Here is a 21,374-nt window from a genome sequence, read left to right as displayed (position 1 = left end):
AATCGAACCCGGGACCCCTGAGTCCGCAGGCCGACGCTCTATCCACTGAGCCAAACCGGCCAGGGCAGGTCCTCAAACTTTTTATGTATCTATTTATTTTTTAAAATAATGTTTTTATTCAGAGCCTGGAGAGGGACAGAAACATCAATGATGAGAGAGAATCATTGTTTGGCCACCTCCCACACACCCTCTACTGGGGAATCCCGCAACCTGGGCATTTGCCCTGACCAGGAACCAAACTGTGACATTCTGGCTCAAGGGTGGACTCTCAATCACTGAGCCAAATTGGCTGGCCAGGCCTAAAAGTTTTTAAAATTCAGTTCGGCTCACAAAACTGATTAAGCAGGTTTGTTTGGGGTCTCCTGAGAGGCAGAAGGATGGCCTCCAATGATGTCCATGTCCTAATCCCTGGAATTTGTGAATATGTTACCTAACATGGCAAAGGGATCAAGGGTGCTAACAGCTGATTTTAGAACAGATCGCCCTGGATATTCTGGCTGTGCCCACTATCGTCACAAGTTTCCTTAAAAGTGGAGGAGGGAGGCAAAGGAAGGTCTGAGGGGATGTGAGGACTCAACCCACTCACTGTGGCTGGCTCCGAAGACAGATGGAGCAAGGGGCCATCAGCCACGTTGGGAAAGGCAAGACAAATTGTTCCTCTCGCCTCTCCAAGGGAATGCAGCCCTGCCAACAGCTTGATTTCAATTCCGTGGGACCTTGTCAGACTTAGACCTACAGAACCATAAGTAAATTCCTGCTGTTTTAAGCCCCTAAGCTATGGTAATTGTTGTAGCAGCAATACCCAACTAATACAGGTGGGAACCAAGAATCCCATTTTTTTCTTTTGTCTTTAAATATATTTTTATTGATTTCAGAGAGGAAGGGAGAGGGAGAGAGAAACATCAATGGTGAGAGAAAATCACGGATCCGCTGCCTCCTGCACGCCCCCTACTGGGGATCGAGCCCGCAACCTAGGCCTGTGCCCTGACCGGGAATAGAACCCGAGACCCTTCACTCCTCAGGCCGAGGCTCCATCCATTGAGCCAAACCGGCACACACACCCCTCTTTTTCCCCAAACTATAAGAAAAAGTGTATGTAGAGAGTCACAGAGGAAGAAGTGAGTCACAGGGGAAATGGCCCCAGGAAACAGTTACAGAGGAGGAAGAAAGAGGGCCCCTGGAGCTCCGGAGAGAGAGGGACACGCCCTGGGGGCACGATCCGCACTCGGCCGAGCTGACGGGCAGCTGTCGTGGGAAGCCCGGACAGACCCACCTGCCTGTCTCCTGCTACTCATTCTTCCACCCTCGTCCGGCAGACCCTTCGCCGGAGCCTGTCCCTGGGCGTCTGAGCCCTGCACCCCGCCAGCCTCTGGCCTCCCCGATGCCGCTCCGTCCGCGGCCACCGGCGTTTGGGACAGCGGCTGTCCCCGCGCCCACCACTGCCCCCGGCGTCCGGCTGCGCGGCGAGTGGGGCGGGCAGCGCCCTCACAGACCCGACGGCGACCCTGGGCAGCTGGGCAGGCGAGGGCGCGCCCAGGCAGCCGCCACGGCCGGTGGGGCCTGAGGACTAGGGCGGGGCTGATGGAAGACGCGCTAACGAAGGTGAAGCAAAGCCGGCAACGTGCACCGGCGAGCCGAGGGCCCGGGGGCGGCGGAACCTGCATCCACCCGCGCGGCCCGGAGCAGGAAAGGCCCACCGCGCAGCGTTAGGCGGCACCGTCCGGGACGGGAGGGGGTCCGGGGGCTCCCACGCGACCCCGACCCCCAGCCGCCTCTGCCGGGAACCCCCGGCCCCGCGCGCCGCCGCAGCCCCAGAGCTCCGACCGAACTCCTCAAACTTTTTAAACAGGGGGCCAATTCACTGTCCCTCAGACCGTTGGAGGGCCGGACTATAGTTTAAAAAAAAACTATGAACAAATTCCTATGCACACTGCACATATCTTATTTTGAAGTAAAAAAAACAAAACGGGAACAAATAGAATATTTGTATTTGCATGTGGCCTGCGGGCCGTAGTTTGAGGACCCCTGACTTAGAGTATACTATTTCTACTTATTTAAAATAAGATTTGCTATAAAACAGCTGTGTACACAGCAGCAGCCTCATACATCTGTTTACCGCTTGATGACATCATTTTCTCTTGTGCTTGATTTAATCTTGTGTTGTGTTGCATAGTAACATGCAATATAGGCTTGCAGCCTAGAAGCAAGAGGCTATATAGCATATAGCCTAGGTGTGCGGTAGGCTAGTAGTATACCACCTAGGTTTGTGTTAAGTACACCCTATAATGTTCGCACAATGATGAAATTGCCAATGGATGCAACTCTTGGAATATATCCCCATGATTAATCAACACATGACTATACAGTTCTGTACTATAAAAGAAAAGCACAGGCTGCTATGAGGGCTTACAAAGAAATTTAGTCTAGTTAGGGTGGTGGTGATGAAGAAAAGTAGCGACAATTTCTCAGGGATAATCTTTTTGAGAAAGTGACTTTAAGCAGGGATCTGAGGGTTGAAATAGGAATTAGTAGAAGAGATACAAGAAGAGTAGTCCAGGCAGAGAAAAACTCCACAGTGAAACAGGAAGGAGCTTGTAGAATTAGAAATGAGACTGCAGAAATAGGGGAGGGCCTGAAACACGGGGTCTTCTAGCCTATCTTGTAAACCAGAAAAGTGTTCTTCTCACCCTAAATGCTCTTATTTGCCTGGAAACTACTATTCATCCTTAAAGACTCAATTAAATGTCATCTTCCTTGAAAAATGTTCCTCTAGCCCAGCTGGCGTGGCTCAGTATCAACCTATGAGCCAGGTCAGGATTCGATTATCGGTCAGGGCACATGCCCTGGTTGCAGGTTCAATCCTCAGTGTGGGGCGTGCAGGAGGCAGCCAATCAACGATTCTCTCTCATCACTGATGTTCCTCTCTCTCTATCCTTCTCCCTCTCTGAAATAAATAAAAATAAGAAATTAAGAACAAACGTTCCTCTTGCCCTGGCTGGGTGACGGTTGGAGTGTCGTCCTATACACCAAAAGGTTGCCAGTTGGATTCCCAGTCAGGGCACATACCTAGGTTGTGGTTCAATCTTCCGTCAGGGTGTATACAGGAGGCAACCGACTGATGTTTCTCTCTAAAAGTCAATGAAAACATGTTCTCGGGAGAGGATTAAGAAAAAAAGAAAAGCCCTGACCGGTTTGGCTCAATGGATAGAGCCTCGGCCTGAGGACTGAAGGGTCCCAGGTTCGATTCCGGTCAAGGGCATGTGCCTTGGTTGCGGGCACATCCTCAGTGGGGAGTGTGCAGGAGGCAGCTGATCTACGTTTCTCTCTCATCGATGTCTCTGACTCTCTATCCCTCTCCCTTCCTCTCTGTAAAAAAAACAATAAAATATATATTTTTTAAAATGTTAAAAAGGAAAAAAAAGGAAAATGTTCCTCCTCTCCCCAATAAAGTTTGCTACTCCAGCTTTCCTGCTCCACTGAGGTGCCTAGGAGCCCTTTCCGCATCATACTGAACTGCAAATCTCCTTGAAAGCAGGAACCCAGTGTCATTTATTTCAGTATCCCCAAGACCCAGCACAATAACTGGTATAAAAATTTTTTTCTGAAAAACATTTTTTTTCTGAGCCCCAACAGCGTGGCTCAGTGGGTGAGCGTCCGTCCGCCTAGGAACCACGAGGTCACTGTTGGATTCCCGGGCAGGGCACACGCTGGGGTTGCAGGTTCATGTCCAGTAGGGGGCGTGTTCCTGCGTCTCTCCTTCCCTCCGAAATCAATAAAATATATTTTTTAAACATGTTTTTCTCCCCTAGCCAGTTTGGCTTAGTGGACAGAGCGTTGGCCTGCGGACTAAAGGGTCCCAGGTTCGATTGGGGTCACCAGCCATTTTGCAGGCGGAAAAACTAAACCCAGTCAGAACCCGCTGACCTCGGGGCCCGCCCTTAACCGTATTCCACCTCCTGGTTTACAGAGAAGCCTAGAAAATGGGAAGATGGGGCCGGCTGCTAGGCCTAGGCCATTCGAGTTGGGGATATAAGTTCTTCTCATTTTGTCATTTTAACGACGCAGGGAGGTACCTGAGGGTCTATCCCACGACAGGGCAGGTGAGGAAGCCGAGATAGGGCGCGGAACCCCGGAGGGAAAGGCCGACCTTGGCCGGGGCCTACAGGCCAGGCCGCAGGCGAGCGAAGCCTCGAGAAACGACGAGCGCAGCTCCAAACACCCGCCGACTGGCCGGCGCCGCCTCTCGTTTAAGACTTTCCCGCGCGGAGCGACGCGCCCTTGACGTCACCGAGGTGCGCCGCGCCGCGCCGCGCCGTGACTTCAGGTTTCCGCGCCGGAAGTGGGCGGCCGCGCGGCCCGGCGAGGGTCAGTACGCCGGGACCGAACCAGCAGTGGGATCCCGCGCCAGCCAGGCTGAGGGCGTGAGAAGGCTCGGAGGCGAGCTCGAGTGGGAGCCCGGCGCCCGTGGTGGGAGGAGAAACCCAGCGACACCGGGTCGGGAGCTGGTGCTGTGTGAAGATGGCGGGGCCGGAGCTGCTGCTCGACTCCAACATCCGCCTCTGGGTGGTCCTGCCCATCGTGATCATCACCTTCTTCGTGGGCATGATCCGCCACTACGTGTCCATCCTGCTGCAGAGCGACAAAAAGCTCACCCAGGAACAAGTCTCCGACAGGTCAGCGCCCTCCGGACCCGGCGACCTCACTCCCCCGTGACCTTGAGCAAGAAAGTGCGGGGGTTCTGTCCGTTTACCCCGATTTTCACATCGCGCTCCCGCTGGCGGGGTGACCCCCTGGGCTGAGTTACCTTCTGTGTTTCCCTTTCGTCATCTGTCAAATGTGGATGCTAACAGGATATGCCTCCTAGGGCAGGGGCGAGGATTAAATTTTAGATCATGTCTATAAAGCCCTTAGCTGGGACGAATCAAGTGTTCCAAAGTGATGTTGCTATTAATTTTGTTAGGCTAGTCGCCAGCCTTATAGGTAAGGTAGCTGTGATTATACTCGTCTTACCAAACTAAAGTGGTGGTTAGCTGAGGTACCAACTACCCAAGAGCTTGGCAAACAAAACTACAGAGATGTGAGGGATGGTGATTATCATTTCCCCTGCTGGAGTGAGGGCAGATTCTTCCTCCTGTGCTTTATTACAATATTTGTCGAGAGAGGTCATTTGAGATGATGTGGTATCTAGACGTGTGCCCCTCCATATTAAAGTAAACATTTTCAGTCAGTCGTTACAACTATTTTCAGAGTTTACCTTAGGTAAATGTTAGTATGTCTTTAACACTTGCACTTATTAATCTTCCTTTTTTTTAACCATTTTTAAAAGATATATTTTTATTGATTTCAGAGAGGAAGGGAGAGGGATAGAGAGATAGAAACATCAATGATGAGAGAGAATCATTGATCGGCTGCCTCCTGCACGCCCCACACGGGATGGAGCCCGAAACCCAGGCATGTGCCCTTGTCCGGAATGGAATCTGGGACCCTTCAGTCCGCAGGCCGATGCTCTATCCACTGAGCCAAACCCGCTAGGGCTTAATCTCCCTTCTTAACAAAGAGCAAGCTTCAGGCTCAGGACTTTCAACAGGCAACAGTATGCAGCTAAAATTTAATCATTATGTTTTGTTTTTATTGTATTTATTTTTAACAGTTACTTCCTATTTGTGGAGGTAATACTGATTAAGTAGAAAAGTTGATGTGTAAAAAATATTCAGTTTTTAATAGTACAAGTGCTAGGTAAATAAGATAAAAATAATAACCATGAAATGAGAATGCTGAAGTTTGGAAAGGACTGCTATCGTTTTCAGCTGTGCTTTCCAGTTATGCTGAGAATAATAATAATAATAAACCAACATTTATTAAGCACTTAGTCTATGCTAAGCACTTATATTCATTAACTTATTTAAAATTCAAAACAACTCTGGTAGATGCTGTCCCTTTTTTTTAATTTTTGTTTTAAAGATATGTTTGTGTTGATTTCAGAGGGAAAGGAAGAGGGAGAGAGAGATTCATCGATCTGCATGCTTCCTGCACGCCCCACACTGGGGATCAAACCCACAACCCCGGCATGTGCCCTGACCGGGAATCGAACCATAACCTCCTGGTTCATAGGTCGATGCTCAACCACTGAGCCATTTCATAGAAACTAAGGGTTAAGAGGTTCCATGGTCACAGACAGTGACATCCAGGACTTAACACCAAGTCTTCTGGTTCCCAAGTCTGGAGCTTCCCACTATACCACAGACTTTTCTTTGGCATCAGTTTCAGAACTGACCGAACCAACCTCCTGTAGATAACGTTAAGAAGTCAGTTCGCCCTGGCTGGTTTGGCTCAGTGGATAGAGCGTCGGCCTGCGGACTGCAAGGTCCCAGGTTCGGTTCCGGTCAAGGGCATGTGCCTTGGTTGCGGGCACATCCCCAGTGGGAGGTGTGCAGGAGGCAGCTGATGGATGTTTCTCTCTCATCGATGTTTCTGGCTCTCTGTCTCTCTCCCTTCCTCTCTGTGAAAAATCAATAAAATATGTATTAAAAAAAAAAAAAAAAAAGAAGAAGTCAGTTCACCACAGGAAGGGAGGCTATAGAAAGATGTTAAGTAGCCCTGGCCAGGGTACCTCAGTTGCAGGCAATCAATCAATGTCTCTCTCTCACATGGATGTTTCTCTGTCTCTCTCCCTCTACCTCCCTTTTCCTCTCTTCCTCCCTCTCTTCCTGTCCTTCCCTCCCTTCCATTTTCTCTCCCTTCCCCCTCCTCCTTCCTTCCACACTCTCTAAAAATCAATGGAAAAAATATCCTCAGGGGAGGATTAAAAAACACACAAACAAAAAGATGTAAAGTGGAGAGAGCTCAGTCAGCATTTACTTATGTATTGATACCAATAAATTGTTCTCATTTTACCTTCAAATTAACACTGAGATAGATAATCCTGAATCATTTTTACTTTTGAAAAAAAGGGAGCCTGGGAAAGTTAAGTAGCCTTCCCTAAATAACCAAATAGTAAAATATTGTGCCTGTACTTGAACCCAGGACAGTCTCACTCCCAAATTAAATTCTCTTGACTACAATTCCTGCTGTCATAGATTCACCACCACAGTTTTTGCACTGGGTTCAATATGTGATTTCAGAGTGATGATGCTGAATTATATCAGACCCAAAACTCCCTTTTATAACCCAAAGTGAAATTCACTGTTGATGCACTCTATACAAGAATATTAAAAAAAAAAAAAAAAAGAGGCACATAACGCTTTACAGCAAGCATGTCAGACTCGCTCACGGCCAGCAGACCACATGCCTCACTTAAATAAACGAGGCATGCAGCCCTCCGGCCATGAGTTTGACATGCTTGCTTTACATAAAGGCAACAATCGTGAGAAATAAAAGGTAGATAACTTAAATTCTGTTTTGTAAGTACTTGTGCATAACAGTCCTAGAGAAGATGTACTGGAGAAGTCAGATGCAATCACCTAGCTATAAAATCCCTATAAATTGGGGCAGATTCCATTGTATGCTGATACATTGTGTTAGCTACTTAGATGTAAGAGAAGGCAGTGTTTGGATGTGATTTTCCTAAGTGGTGAACTACCCTTGATAAAGTCCTGATAAAACAACAAAGTGCAGTTTTTCCTATATTAATAGGCTGGTTGTGTATCTGGAAATTCAGTATCTATAAATATCATCCCTCTCAACCATTGCAAAAAATGGAATTAGGTTTGAGGCTCAGATAATTAGAACCAGTTTGATGAGATATCACAAGTAGTGTGAGACATGGGACAGTTCTTTGTATTGCACATCTGTCCCCAGCACTGAGGAATACTTAGTTGTGTGCTTTCTCTCCATCCCTTAACTTTGACACTCTAAATTCCACAGGTTTCCATTAGGCCCTCTAGAGGGCAGTGCCACTTACATGAAGAACCACTGCTTTAAAGACAACTCAACGTTTCTGGTCATAATTGCTCCATCCTTTAAGTGAAGTCATGCCATCTCTGACTTGGTATAACTATATACCCCACCAGGTCATCATTTGAACCTGAGTAGAATGCTGACCACATGATTCTGAACTGGCCGAAGTCCAAGGCAAAAGATATCTTTTAATTGTAAAACATTCCTCTAAATACAGTATAAGTTTCCAATAACCTGAATGATCACAAAATGGAATGTTGGGTTTCATAAATTATTAAGCTTTTACTGCCTCGAAACTTAAAATTTTTCTAAAATGTATTAAACCAAACCTGAAAAATGCATAAATAAAATTTATTCGACCATATTTAAGGATAGAATGTATGTAAAAAGTAGTTCTCAAGCTTGAAGAATATACTGACTCTTTGAAAGGGAAGAAAAAAAACACAACAAAAACACCCTGATCTTTCAGGATATTGGAACTCCACTTTGAGAAATAATAACTTTAAAAACTAAACTTTTAAGAAAATGTCTTTCAGTTGCAAATTACCACTGTGAAGAAAAGCTTTATCTTTATAGTCAGTACTAGGACTTATTTTTAGATATTAGTGGAAATGAAAATGCAAAATTAAAAATTTCTTGTAGGGCCGAAACCGGTTTGGCTCAGTGGATAGAGCGTTGGCCTGCGGATTGAAAGGTCCCAGGTTCGATTCCGGTCAAGGGCATGTACCTGGGTTGCGGGCACATCCCCAGTAGGGGATGTGCAGGAGGCAGCTGGTCGATGTTTCTCTCTCATCGATGTTTCTGACTCTCTCTCTCCCTTCCTCTCTGTCGAAAATCAATAAAATATATTTAAAAAAAAAAATTTCTTGTAGGGTTTGCAGATCTCAGAGAATACATCTGTAGATCTCAGTTTAAGAAAGTGAGTGCTTATAATATACAGGATAATTAAAGCTTGCCTTGATTTAATTTTTTAATTTCCAATCTATCACAGACTGATGCTTTTATAAAATATTTTGATCGCGTATTTGGATCTTATAACAATGTCAAATTATAAACTTTTCTAAACCCTTATCACAGATGAGCATTGGTACATAGGCCACACTTTGAGTAGCTTTAGACTAGCTCCCAGGGAACAGAACATATTACATGTCACCTCTGTAAGCCTGTGTATGGAGCAGTCAACCGTATAGTACAATGAGGTCAGGAGGAGGAACACCAGAGAGAATTGCATGAGGGCACCAGGCATTGGGAAGAGTTTCATAGAAAAGGCGGAGCTTGAAGAAGGTGAAGGAGAGGGGCACTAGAGAATTCCCAGCGTATGGAGAAAGCTAGAACATGACAAGGAGATCCTAAGGGTATTGACCTACTGCTTAGAGCAGGTGGCTTATACTGAGGAGTAGAGAGAAAACCAAGCCCAGTTTTCTTGTGTTCATTTCTGTTACAATCTTTTTCCCCACTTTTCAAGAAAGATTTCCATTAAGCTAAGTAGGCTCCCCCTCAAGCCCCCCAATTAAGACAACTTTTGAATGCCCTTGCCCGGTAGCTCAGATGGTTAGAGTGTTGTCCAAATACACCAAGGTTCCTGGTTTGATCCTCAGGGCACGTACAAGAATTAACCAATAAGTGAAACAACAAATCAATGTTTCTCTATCTCTCCCTTCTCTCTAAAATCAGTAAATTTTTTAAAAGCTTTTGAAAACCAAGAAAAAATTAGTATTTTGATCACTATTCTGTTTACTATTTGTAGCTTAGCACCACCCACTTGTATTACACTGTTATCTTTAATGATCAATTATGTTAAAATATCACCAAATAATTTCACTTGTTACTTTATTTAATAAATGTTTATTGAGAGCTTACTAACCGTCTGAGTACTGGGTGGGATTTCTATTTGTTGTCTGTCAGATAGCAACCCTGTCAAGTCCTGTACTCATTTCTCTTTGGGACTTAAAAAATTCCCTCAATCCTCACCCTTCCTCCCTCCTCCTGCCTCCAAATCATCTGAGAAGCATCCAACTGCTACTCTTTTCACTCAGAGAAAGTGCCTTCTTAGCTCATAAATTAAGAGAAAGGTGAGTGTTCCAAATGTGCCTTCTTCAGACATCTTTGTTCAGAAACACAGTCACTTCTGAAAATTGCTCTTTTGAAAACCTGATTTGGGGGTTGTTAGATTGGTTTTAAGGATACTTGTAGTTTGAAAAGTTTCCATACCGGACTGTGGCCAAATAGGCCCTCTCTTGTGTTTAAATAGGTCTTCTACTTTATTCTCTTGTTTTCTTCTAGTGTTTCGCTTTTATAAAAATCTCATTGTCTTGGTTGTATTTTTCAGTCAAGTCCTAATTCGAAGCAGAGTCCTCAGGGAAAATGGAAAATACATTCCCAAACAGGTACTCATTTATCTTTTATTTAAAGTACCAAGATTCACTGTTGAAGACAGTAGATATCAGAATGTTTTATAAGGGGACTCTTTGGGGAAAACTGAAGGCTGGCAAGTCAGGAATTAAGCTGTGGCCTGATGGTGTTTGCTGTCATTGTGACCTCATCCTTCTTAGAAAATTGTTTTTAAATGTGACTCAGCTAAAATGTCAGCTCAGCTGCCAAGTGGGCTGTCAGCTCTTAGTGTAACAGCATATTCCAAGGGCCTTCTGACCAAACCTCTGGGGAATAATTTTACAGTTTGCTATGTCACAGTTTTAAGATTTAAAAAGCTCTTTTTTTTCCTACTAGTCTTTCCTGACACGAAAATATTATTTCAACAACCCAGAGGATGGATTTTTCAAAAAAACTAAAAGGAAGGTAGTACCTCCTTCTCCTATGACTGGTATGTTTATTCTTTTCTCTCATCTTTAAGGAAGATTTTTAACATGAGTGGGGGGAGGAGGGAGTTAGAATGTGTCATTTGATTTCAGTGTTAAATTGTTGAAGATAGTAATCTAAGGGACCGTAGATATCATCTAGTATAGCAATCTGCAGAAGTAGTGTTCTCTTTTCCAAATAAATGTTTTGGGAACGCCAAAATATAAAGTGGATCTAAAAAAGAGCTCTCAGGCCCTGGCTGGTGTTTCTCAGTGGTTAGAGCATCCGCCTGTGCACCAAGGGGTCTCAGACTCGATTCCCAGTCAAGGGTACATACCTGGGTTGCAGTTTGCTCCCCATCCCTGGTTGGGGTGTGTGGGGGAGGCAACCAGCCAATGTGTCTCTCTCACATCAATGTTTTTCTCTTTCTCTCCCTCCCTTTCTTCCACTCTCTCTGAAAAGCAATGGAAAAAAATATCCTCGGGTGAGGATTAACCAAAAAAAAAAAAAGAGAGAGAGAGAGAGAGCTCTCACGCCCTGGCTGGGTAGCTCAGTTGGTTAGAGTATCGTCCTGATAACACTTAAGTTGGTGGGTTCGATCCCTGTCAGGGCACATACAAGAGTCAACCAATGAATGCATAAGTGGAACCAAAAAAAAATCGATGTTTTTCTCTCTTTTTCCCTCCCTCTCTCTCTCTCTCAAATAAATTTTTAAAAAATAAAATAAAAATAAATAAATAAAGAGCTCTCAGCTAAGGGATTGAAAGGACTAGAGCCATCGTCTCTGGGTCTCTTCCCTTTGCTGTTACTCAGGACCCAGGGCTCCACTGAGCACAGTTGGAAAAGCTGGGGCTCCCACCCAGTACCTGGCTCCTGTTGCTGACAGATGGCCACCCAGCACTGCTCTCTCTACTTCCCCAGACCAGCTATTGGCCATCCTACAATTTTTACTCTAATAGATTTCTTACTTTCACTGATCCCTGTCATGTGAAAAACACAGCATCTTTAAAGTGAAACAAAATTTATTATCCCATATTGACTATCCTCTCATTTTAGTATCCATTTCTTTAGGTGAAATTACCAGCTATTTTAAACCCAAACAGAAGTTAATATAAATCTTTCAGAAAACCTGCAATAAACAAAAGAAACCAATAAATTTACAAAAAGATGCTTGACCTACTAAAATCTATGGAATGCAAATTAAAACAAGATGTCCTTTATAGCCCATTAAATTGGCAAAGATTGAAAGCTTGACCAAAGTTGCTACTGTCAAGGTCATGGGAAGTGAGGCTCTCTCACTATTTTTGAAGGACAATCTGACAGTATCAACAAAAATATGCAGACTTATGTACAAGGTAGTTGTTGATGGCATTGTTTATTGGCAAAAAAAAAAAATTGGAAACAATCTATAGCAGTGATGGCGAACCTATGACACGCGTGTCAGAAGTGACACGTGAACTCATTTTTTTGGTTGATTTTTCTTTGTTAAATGGCATTTAAATATATAAAATAAATATCAAAAATATAAATCTTTGTTTTACTATGGTTGCAAATATCAAAAAATTTCTATATGTGACACGGCACCAGAGTTAAGTTAGGGTTTTTCAAAATGCTGACACGCCGAGCTCAAAAGGTTTGCCATCACTGATATATAGGTTCACCCAGTAGTGATGCCTGTGACCACATTGCGGATTCCTATGCAGACATTAAAAATAATGAGAGTTATTACACCAATGTGGAAATAGCATTCACAACATATTAACTTTTTTAAATTAAGAAGCAGAATAGTGCCCTGGCCTGGTCGCTCAGTTGGTTGGAGCGTCATTCTGTACATCAAAATGTTGTGGGTTTGATTCCCAGTCAGAGCACATAACCTAGGTTGCAGGTTTGATCCCTGGTTGGGGTGGGTATAGAAGGGAACCGATCAGTGTTTCTCACATCGATGTTTCTCTCTCTCCCTCTCTCTCTAAAATCAATAAACATATCCTCAGGTGAACCTAAAAAACAAAACCAAAAAAAAAGAAGAGTAAGCATAGTATCCCTTTGTTGCGTCTATATGGAGAGAGACCACTCTGTGTGTGTGTGTGTAAATAAAATGATGGAAGGATATGAAACAGTTAAAAATGTTAGAGAGTGGGCTCAGGGGAACCATCTACATCCTGTTTGTATGTCATTTGAATTTTTTACAATGAACTTGTATTACTTTATCAAATAAATTTAAAGTTGACAGAATCAGGAGGATGCCCCTGCCAGCAGTGGTAAAATGTAGTGGTCTCTGTGTTTTTGTCTTAGATCCCACTATGCTAACAGACATGATGAAAGGCAATGTAACAAACGTTCTCCCTATGATTCTTATTGGCGGATGGATCAACATGACATTCTCAGGCTTTGTCACAAGTAAGTCACCACTGAGAAGACTCAGGTTGTATTTCACCTGTGCTCCTTTCCCTTCTCCCTGTTCCGAGAAATCAAAGTGCTAACATCATGAGTCCTATGCTCTGTAGTGGAAACTGGAAACAACATCCTTTGAACAGCAAAAGTATTAATATGCTATGATTTTATGGCTCTTATTACAAACTGATTGTAAGTTCATAATGTTAATGCTTTTTTACTAATAGGGATTCAAACGAGTGGCTTGCTAGTTTGTATCTGAAACTAATTTAGTATTCTTGAGTAGGATAAAGGGAAGCCCATTTATATTTTTACTTCATTTTCTAGATGTTGGGGTGAGTCGTTTGTCTATCCCATATAATAAAAGGTTAATATGCAAATGGACCGAATGGCAGAATGACCAGTCACTATGATGTGCACTGACCACCAGGGCCAGACACTCAATGCAGGAGCTGCCCCTGGTGGTCAGTGCACTCCCACAGGGGGAGCACCGCTCAGCCAGAAGCCGGGCTCATGGCTGGGGAGTGAATTGGCAGGAGCCTCTCCCGCCTCCGCCATGGCAGCACTAAGGATGTCCAACTGAGGCTTAGGAATCCCCTGAGGGCTCCCGGACTGCTAAAGGGCACAGGTTGGGCTGAGGGACCCCTTCCGCCCCACAAGTGCATGAATGTCATGCACCAGGCATCTAGTTTGTTTATAAGTTTTTATTTGATTTGAATTAATTCGGTTTCTTAGTAATGTAGTTCTCTGTGTATATATACTCCACTTTATGTTTAACAGATTAGTGCATGTTTCTTTTGAGATTTTTAGGTCACAGCTCAGTTTGAGTCCCTGCTTCTTAAGCAATAGAGAAGCTAGTATTCAAGGAAGAGTGACATTGGATGTATTTCTCCAGAAAGTGACAAATTTCCTTGTGGAAGTCTTTTGCCAAACTCTGTATGGTCCGGAGTTCCCACCTCTTCAGGGAAAGAATAGATGCATTCACAGTTTTACTCTTCTAAAAATAAAGAAGCTGGGACTGATTATGAACTTTTCTTTCTTTGCAGCTAAGGTCCCATTTCCACTGACCCTCCGTTTTAAGCCGATGCTACAGCAAGGAATTGAATTACTCACATTAGATGCATCCTGGTAAGGACTTTCTCTGAGTCTTACAAAAGGAGAGAAGGTTTTAGCCTCTTTTCTCTAGGTGCTGGGGTCTTAGGAGTGCAGGGGTAGATGTATGTATTCCCAAAAAGTTAAAAGATAAAGCTAGACAGACCTTTTAGCAATATCCTGGAGCATATGGGAGTAGATATTTGTATTATTTTTTCCAAAATACATTACTACTGATAATAACATTAAACCTTTTCATTGGTACCAGGCACTGTACTAGGTGCTTTCTACATATTATCTTATTTTTATCCTCATAGCAACCCTATGAAATAAGTGGAGAAATTGAGATTTAACCACACCGTCTGTCCAAGTACAGCACTCATGTCTTACTTACCACTATTTTTTATAGCAGAGTAATAAAACACAAAATTTGAAAGGCTCATAGAACACTGCTACCACATGTAGAACCCAGTAGCGCTTCTTCATATGGTCTCTCCAGACTGTTTTGTCTGTGGCTTCCCAGAGACTGGCATTAAAAAGGAAGCCAACCCTAGCCGGTTTGGCTCAGTGGATAGAGCATTGGCCTGTGGACCAAAGGGTCCTGGGTTCGAATCAGTTGCAGGCTCCTCCCCAGCCTGGGCCCTGGTCGGGGCATGTGCAAGAAGCAACCAGTCGATGTGTTTCTCTCACATCTGTATTTCTCTGTCTTTCCCTCTCTTCCACTCTCCCTAAAAATCAATGGAAAAATAGTCTCTAGTGAGGATTAACAACAACAAAAGGAAGCCAGGCAAGAGGAGAAGAATGGGTAACTTCCAGTGGTAACTTCCCTGAAGTGAGCAAACCAGTGGTTGTCTGAGAGGGGCAGGCCAGACTGGGTGCTAGAGAGTCTTGGCTGTGCACCATTCCACTAGAGGAGAAAAGCTATAGTTACTATAAGTAGCATGACTACTAAACCTCGACCTTCCAGACTCATTTGGGCCAAGCAAAAACTTTATGTGCAAGAAAAAACTTTTTTAAATCTTTTCTCAGCATCTGTGACTGACATGCTTGTGTGGACAAAGGAGACTGGAACGTGGGTATACAACTAGCTTACTGTTAGATGTAGATCTACAACTTGGGGGTCAGAACTTCTTATTGTATGTACTTCTGCATTGTTTGCATTCATTATTTATAGCAAGTGTGTTTTTATTAAATAATGAATGGTTTGAAAACCCATTATGTAGAAAGGAAAATTAAGCAAAGCTTACAGTCCCTGATTAAATGGAAGCACACCAGTTGTGAGTTCAGTTTCTGCTACTGAAGGCAGAATTTATTACATAGCTCTAAGTGGCACTTTACCTGCAGTAAGCTATAACTATTTGTAACATTGCCTTCACAACTTGTATTTCTTCTTTGGTTGTGCTTTGAATGAATATAGCTTACCCCCAGTGATTTCTTACATACTCTGGACAACTTTGGGTGTTAGAAAAGTATGAATTGCATTAGTTCTGACATAACTCCCTACGTTGCTTCACTTTTGCTTTAGGGTGAGTTCTGCATCCTGGTATTTCCTCAATGTCTTTGGGCTTCGGAGCATTTACTCTCTGATTTTGGGCCAAGATAATGGTAAGGAGCACATCAGGTTTAATAAGCAAATACTCTGATAGATGAATCATCCATGCCAGAGTCAAAAAAATCATGTAGGCTGTGCTATTTGTTAGCATAGTCAAATACAGTCCTTCATTCTTTAAACTACTAAGTTTCTGAGGTATTCTGAAAACAGTCTTAAAAATTCCAGGGTCAAACTGAAGATGTGAGATCTCCCTGGCAATAACAGGGACAAGATGTAGTCCCTAACAGTCTGATATCCTCAAATGAGGGATCCACACCATCAATATAAGCCTGCAAAATGGAAGCTGAAAGAAGGCCTGGTTTGATCAGTTAGTGCATTGATGAGATTTCTTGCCAGTACTTGTCCTAACTGCTTCACTTAATGGCTGGGAACTCGGGCAAATTACTTAACCTTTCTAATCCTCTGATGTAAAATAGGGACCTTAATAATTAACTTCATGGTTTGTTGTTAGGAGTAGATGAGGTAGAATCGGTTAAGCACCTAGTGAAGTATTTGGCATATAGTAGTTGTTCAGTAACTGGTGGCTGTTGTTATTGTTTAAATTTGAAGTAAAGTTTAGTGCTTTCTTAGTTACCTTTCTTCTCCTGCTATTATCACCCCCATTTTTCACGAGAAGTAAAGTGACTTTTCTGGGGTCACACAGCCAGTGCAAGATAGGGCCAGTCAGTGAATGTGTCATATGGCTCTCTAACCCACTACTGAGCATCTGTCAGTTTTGTGTAAGGACCGTTCCTCCCGAGCATACAGGCTGCTGCTAAGCCCTGGGGCTCATATAGGTGCATCTTACTCTGCAGCCGCTGACCAATCACGGATGATGCAGGAGCAGATGACTGGAGCAGCCATGGCCATGCCCGCAGACACCAACAAAGCTTTCAAGGTACACTCACTTCTTCCAGCTTCACTGAAGCTCCAAAAGCCATTCAGAGTAACTTTAAAGATGGGTTCTCTGAAGTGAGTGTAGTGTCCATTATTCCATTATTTAAATTTAGTAAAAATGTATTTTAGTTTACATGTCTCTTTCTCCTGAGGGAATCATCTAAGTAAATTTGAGATTCTTGGTACTTTTTCTAGTTTTTAAATGCTCACCAAATTCATTCTACACTAAATGATGCTGTAAAAACAGTCCAATCAGAGGCACTGTAAACATTTGGAATATTTTTTAACTTTTGGACCCTGTAGACATCAGATGAAAATTTCATTAAAAAAATTCAGTACCTAGAGCCTTTTCATGAAATGATTTTATAATTTATAAAATCGCGTATAATTTTTGTACAGCAGAAGTTCACTAATTTTTCATCATAAGAACTAGGAATAGAAGGGAACTTGCTCATCTTGGTGAAAGGTATCTATGAAATACCTATACTAATATTGAAAGCTTTTCCTCTAAGATCAGGAACAAGACAAGAATGTCCATTCTTGCCACTACTATTCAACACTGTACTGCAGGTCTAGCCAGGAAAGTTAGTCCAGGAAAAGAAATAATAAGGCATTCAGATTAGAAAGGAAGATGCAAATCAAAACCACAAAGAGACACTACTTCACACCCACTCGGTAATAAAAGAAGATGGACAATAGCAAGTGTTGACAAGGATGTGGAGAAATTGAAACTCTCATGTATGGTGGTAATGATGAAGCCACTTTCTTCAAAAAGTTAAAAATAGTTACCATATGACCTAGCAATTCCATGCTTAGGTAAATACCCAAGAAAATTAAAAACCTATGTCCACACAAAAACTTATACAAGAGTATTCAAAGTACTATTTATAATAGTCAAAAAGTATAAACAATCCAAATGTCCATCATCTGATGAACAGAAAAACAAAATGGAGCATTTTGGTATATGTGCACAATGTCTAGACAATGGAACGTATACAATGGAATATTATTCAGCCATCAAAAGGGACGAGTACTGAATCCTGGTACAATTAGGGAGGAACCTTAAAAGTGAAAGAAACCAGTAACAACAGGGCGTGTATGATGTGTAGACTAGATGAATCCAAAGATATAGAAAGTAGAGTATTTGAAGAGGTTGGGGGAAAGGGATAAAGAGGAGTGTCTGCTATTTGATAGGAAGTTTCTTTTTCTGAAACCTGATGAAAGTATTCTGGAATTAGGTAGTGGTGATGGTTGCACGTCTTTGTGAATATGTTAAAAACCACTAAATTGCATATATTAAATGAGTGACTTTTATGCCATGTGAATTACAGTCATTTAAAAGAACACCCATGAACTAACACTTGTCTTGCATGTTAAATTTCACAAAGCATATTTTTAGAGCCCACTAATTAAAGGCAAAGTATTCAGCATTAATAGACTATTTGAGAAATGTAATTAGTTACTAGCTCCGGTGACCTTAAACAAATATTTTACCTTTCTTAGCTTTTGTCTCCTTGTCTGTAAATTGGGGAGTGGGGTGGATGACAGCACCTGAGCTTATACATGTAAACAGCCTCACCCAGCCCCTGGCCCAGAGTAGGTGCTCACAAAGGTCAGCGCTGCTCTTAGTAACAGCCCTTCTGCCCCCTCTCCCTGCCCTGGTGTTCTCTTTCTTTGCAGACAGAGTGGGAAGCCTTGGAGCTGACAGATCACCAGTGGGCCCTAGATGATGTCGAAGAGGAACTCATGGCCAAAGACCTCCACTTCGAAGGCATGTTCAAAAAGGAATTACAGACCTCTATTTTTTGAAGACCAAGCAGGAATTAGCTGTGTCAGGAACTCAGAGTAGCGCTTAACCTTGTAACTTTCGTTTGAGCAGGAGCCTCTCGGAATAAAAAGGAGGATGCATGAGCTGGCGGATGTGCAGCAAGGATCATTCTTGTCTGAGCCAGTTCCCCTTTATGTATGAAACTAGAGGAAACACAAGGAGTGTGTGCTGGGTGACTTACCCAAAAACAGCTATTTTTAAAATGTTTTAAATTTTCCATCTGGTGACTCTAGTAATGAAAGTCAGAGAAAGGGGGAAAACTCAAGCTAGTGATAATATATAAAACTTAGCAAAAATACAGTCTTTGGAAAAGGAGTTTTCAATTATACGTAATTATTATGTGTAGTCAGCCTGACTTCTAACCACAGTAGACTCCTTTTTTCTTGGATCCAAACACCCTGCATTTTACCTTTAATTTTTTGTTAGTATTTTTATAACTTTCTTTACACAAATAATACATTTTCATTACAGAAAATTTAAGAACTATGGATGAGCAAAAAGTGAAGCTCCCTGTATTCATTTTGAGCCTACAGAATGACATAAAAAGCAAATGTGTCAAAACCTTATTCAGATAAATCTTTTTCAGAGTGAATACCCAGGGCCAGGACAGACTTAGGAAACCTTCGCTATCTCATAATACTGTCCAGTGAAAATCAGTGACTGTGAGACACTGCCGGATTCTCAAGTGCCTTTGGGATCATTAAAAACAGGTTAAATAATGTGAGGTCTTGATCTGGAGTTCAGAATACATCAAATCCATTGACAAATCAATGGTGCTATACTGTATATGGCTGCTCAGTTGAATGAAAGCATTTCCCAGTCATTCTGCATAAGAGAGTTTACGTATCACTGTAAGAAGTGAGAGAGGGCGATTGCTGGCAGACACATAGTTAAGGGTTGCCCAGGAAGAATTTTGTCTGGGTTAACTCCCAGGGAAGTGGCAGGGTGCCATTTCTGTACCAAGAGGTGAATGTAATTTGCATGTTGAACGCTGTAATCAAGAACAAACAACTCTTGACTCTACAAATTAAACCATCCTGTTTTCTCTTCTTTGCCTGTAAAAATGTTGCCTCTGTGGGTCATTCACAGCCTTTGACAATAGGTAGGAGTGTCTGTTGTGGAAAAGTGCTAAAGAGTCTAGGTAAAAAGTGTGATCCTTGCCCTCAGTGAATTCATAAGAGACACACATAAGAAATGGGTGTTGTTGGTTTTTTAAGTCAACTGTAAAAATATATTTATATTATGATTTCAGAGAGGAAGGGAGAGGGAGAGAGAGATAGAAACATCAGTGATGAGAGAATTATTGATCAGCTGCCTCCTGCCTGCCCTTCACTGGGGATCAAGCCCACAACCCAGGCATTAAAAAATGCCCTGACCAGGAATTGAACCGTGACCTCCTGGTTCATAGGTCGATGCTCAACCACTGAGCCATGCCAGCTGAGCAGAAATGGGTGGTTCTTAATCTTTGGGTCACAGAACGTCTTTCAGAATCTGATGGAAGCTCTGACCCGCTCCTCCAGAGTAATACACATGGGCATAGACACATGTCTCCGGTAACCCCAGGGGTATTGGTAGACCCTCCAGAGCCTATTCACAGTGACCCACAGATCGAAGGTAAAAAATACCAATATTCAAAATAGTTGTTTAAACAAAATATTCAAGGACCAAGGGTTCAGTGTAGAAGAGTATCCCAAGCAGAGGGAACAGAACCAGCAAAGGCCCACATATTAAAATGTCCACAGTTCATTGCATCCCCAGGAAGTGGGCAGTGGTGTGGTATGTATGGAAAGATTGAGGTTGGGATGGAATGTAATAAGTGACTGATGGAGAATTACTTATGTGAGGAACCTTGCAGTTGCAAGTGACAGAAACTGAACTCAACCTAGCTTAAGCAGTTTTTTTAAAAAAGGAATGTGAACTGACTCGACTAAAATGGCCAATGGTCTGTTAACTTCAGGTAGAGCTGCTTAAAAACAAAAGAACAGTGTCTTGAGTAGGGCATTCTAGATAGCGGTCACCAACCTTTCGGACCTCCCGGACCACCGGTTGGCGATCGCTGATCTAGATGGCAGAGAGCTTGTAAATCATTCCACAGAGGAGCACTTGATCCTGATAGGGCAGTGGAAGCCTCTGGGAAGGACTGGTGAGGGGATTTGTTGCTGGGTGGGGAAAGGAATGGAGGGGTAAAGTGGGCATGAGGAGTGTGAGTGTGACAGTGAGATAGATGGTAGTGAAATCAACGGAGAGAGTGCAGGTGGAGTTGAGGCCATTTAGGTGATTAGCTACTGCTCTCTGAGTGTGTAGCTTTGCATAAGACACTTCCCCTCTCTGGGCCTCAGTCCTGTCTGTGAAAAGGAGATTATATATGGCAATCACTTTGGAAAACAGTCTGGCAGTTTCTCAAAAAGTTAAGCATAAAGTCTCCTTATGATCCAGCAGTTCCACTCCTAGGTAGATATATACCCAGGAGAAATGAAAACATATGTCCACACAAAAATTTAGACACCAATGTTCATCGAGCATTATTCATAATAGAGTAGACACAGCCCAAATGTCCATCAGCTGCTGAATAATAAATAAAATATGATACATCCAAACTATACAATATTATTCCGCAATAAAGAATGAAGTGCTGACTTAACCTATGATGTGGATGAACCTAGAAACACACTAAATGAAAACCACAAAAGACAGTATATGTGATCCTATTTTTTATGAAATGTTCAGAATAGGCAAATCCATGGAGACAGAGAAGGTGATTAGTGGCTGCCAGGGCTTGGAGGGAGGAGAATGGAGAGTGATTGCTCACTGGATACAGGTTTCTTTTTGGGGTGATGAAAATGCTCTAAAATTGAATGTGGTGATGGTTGCACAACTTTGTGA

At 42.9% G+C, this 21,374-nt stretch overlaps 3 protein-coding genes across 4 annotated transcripts in view; 2 read left to right on the top strand and 1 right to left on the bottom strand.

The window, feature by feature from the left end:
* Positions 1–4,239, bottom strand: part of FANCD2 (FA complementation group D2) — a 71,295-nt gene extending 67,056 nt beyond the window's left edge. The window contains exon 1 of one of the 2 annotated variants that reach the window (XM_059663506.1): positions 4,074–4,239. The gene's annotated coding sequence lies outside the window, so the exon portion shown is untranslated. The remainder of the gene's footprint in view (positions 1–4,073) is intronic. The other variant, XM_059663505.1, reaches the window with a different exon arrangement.
* The window catches only part of CIDEC (cell death inducing DFFA like effector c), a 188,533-nt gene that overhangs the window by 93,040 nt on the left and 74,119 nt on the right, over positions 1–21,374 (top strand). The gene's annotated exons all lie outside the window — the stretch shown is intronic.
* EMC3 (ER membrane protein complex subunit 3) lies at positions 4,349–19,541 on the top strand. The gene is made up of 8 exons (XM_059663507.1): positions 4,349–4,673; positions 10,226–10,283; positions 10,624–10,717; positions 12,985–13,089; positions 14,130–14,211; positions 15,701–15,780; positions 16,582–16,664; positions 18,344–19,541. The coding sequence occupies exons 1-8, from the start codon at positions 4,519–4,521 to the stop codon at positions 18,470–18,472; spliced, it is 786 nt and encodes a 261-aa protein (XP_059519490.1). The 5' UTR covers positions 4,349–4,518; the 3' UTR covers positions 18,473–19,541.

Source organism: Myotis daubentonii, chromosome 14 (assembly GCF_963259705.1).
Source record: "Myotis daubentonii chromosome 14, mMyoDau2.1, whole genome shotgun sequence".
Classification (NCBI taxonomy): Eukaryota; Metazoa; Chordata; class Mammalia; order Chiroptera; family Vespertilionidae; genus Myotis; species Myotis daubentonii.
This window is presented reverse-complemented; position numbering and strand designations above follow the sequence as displayed.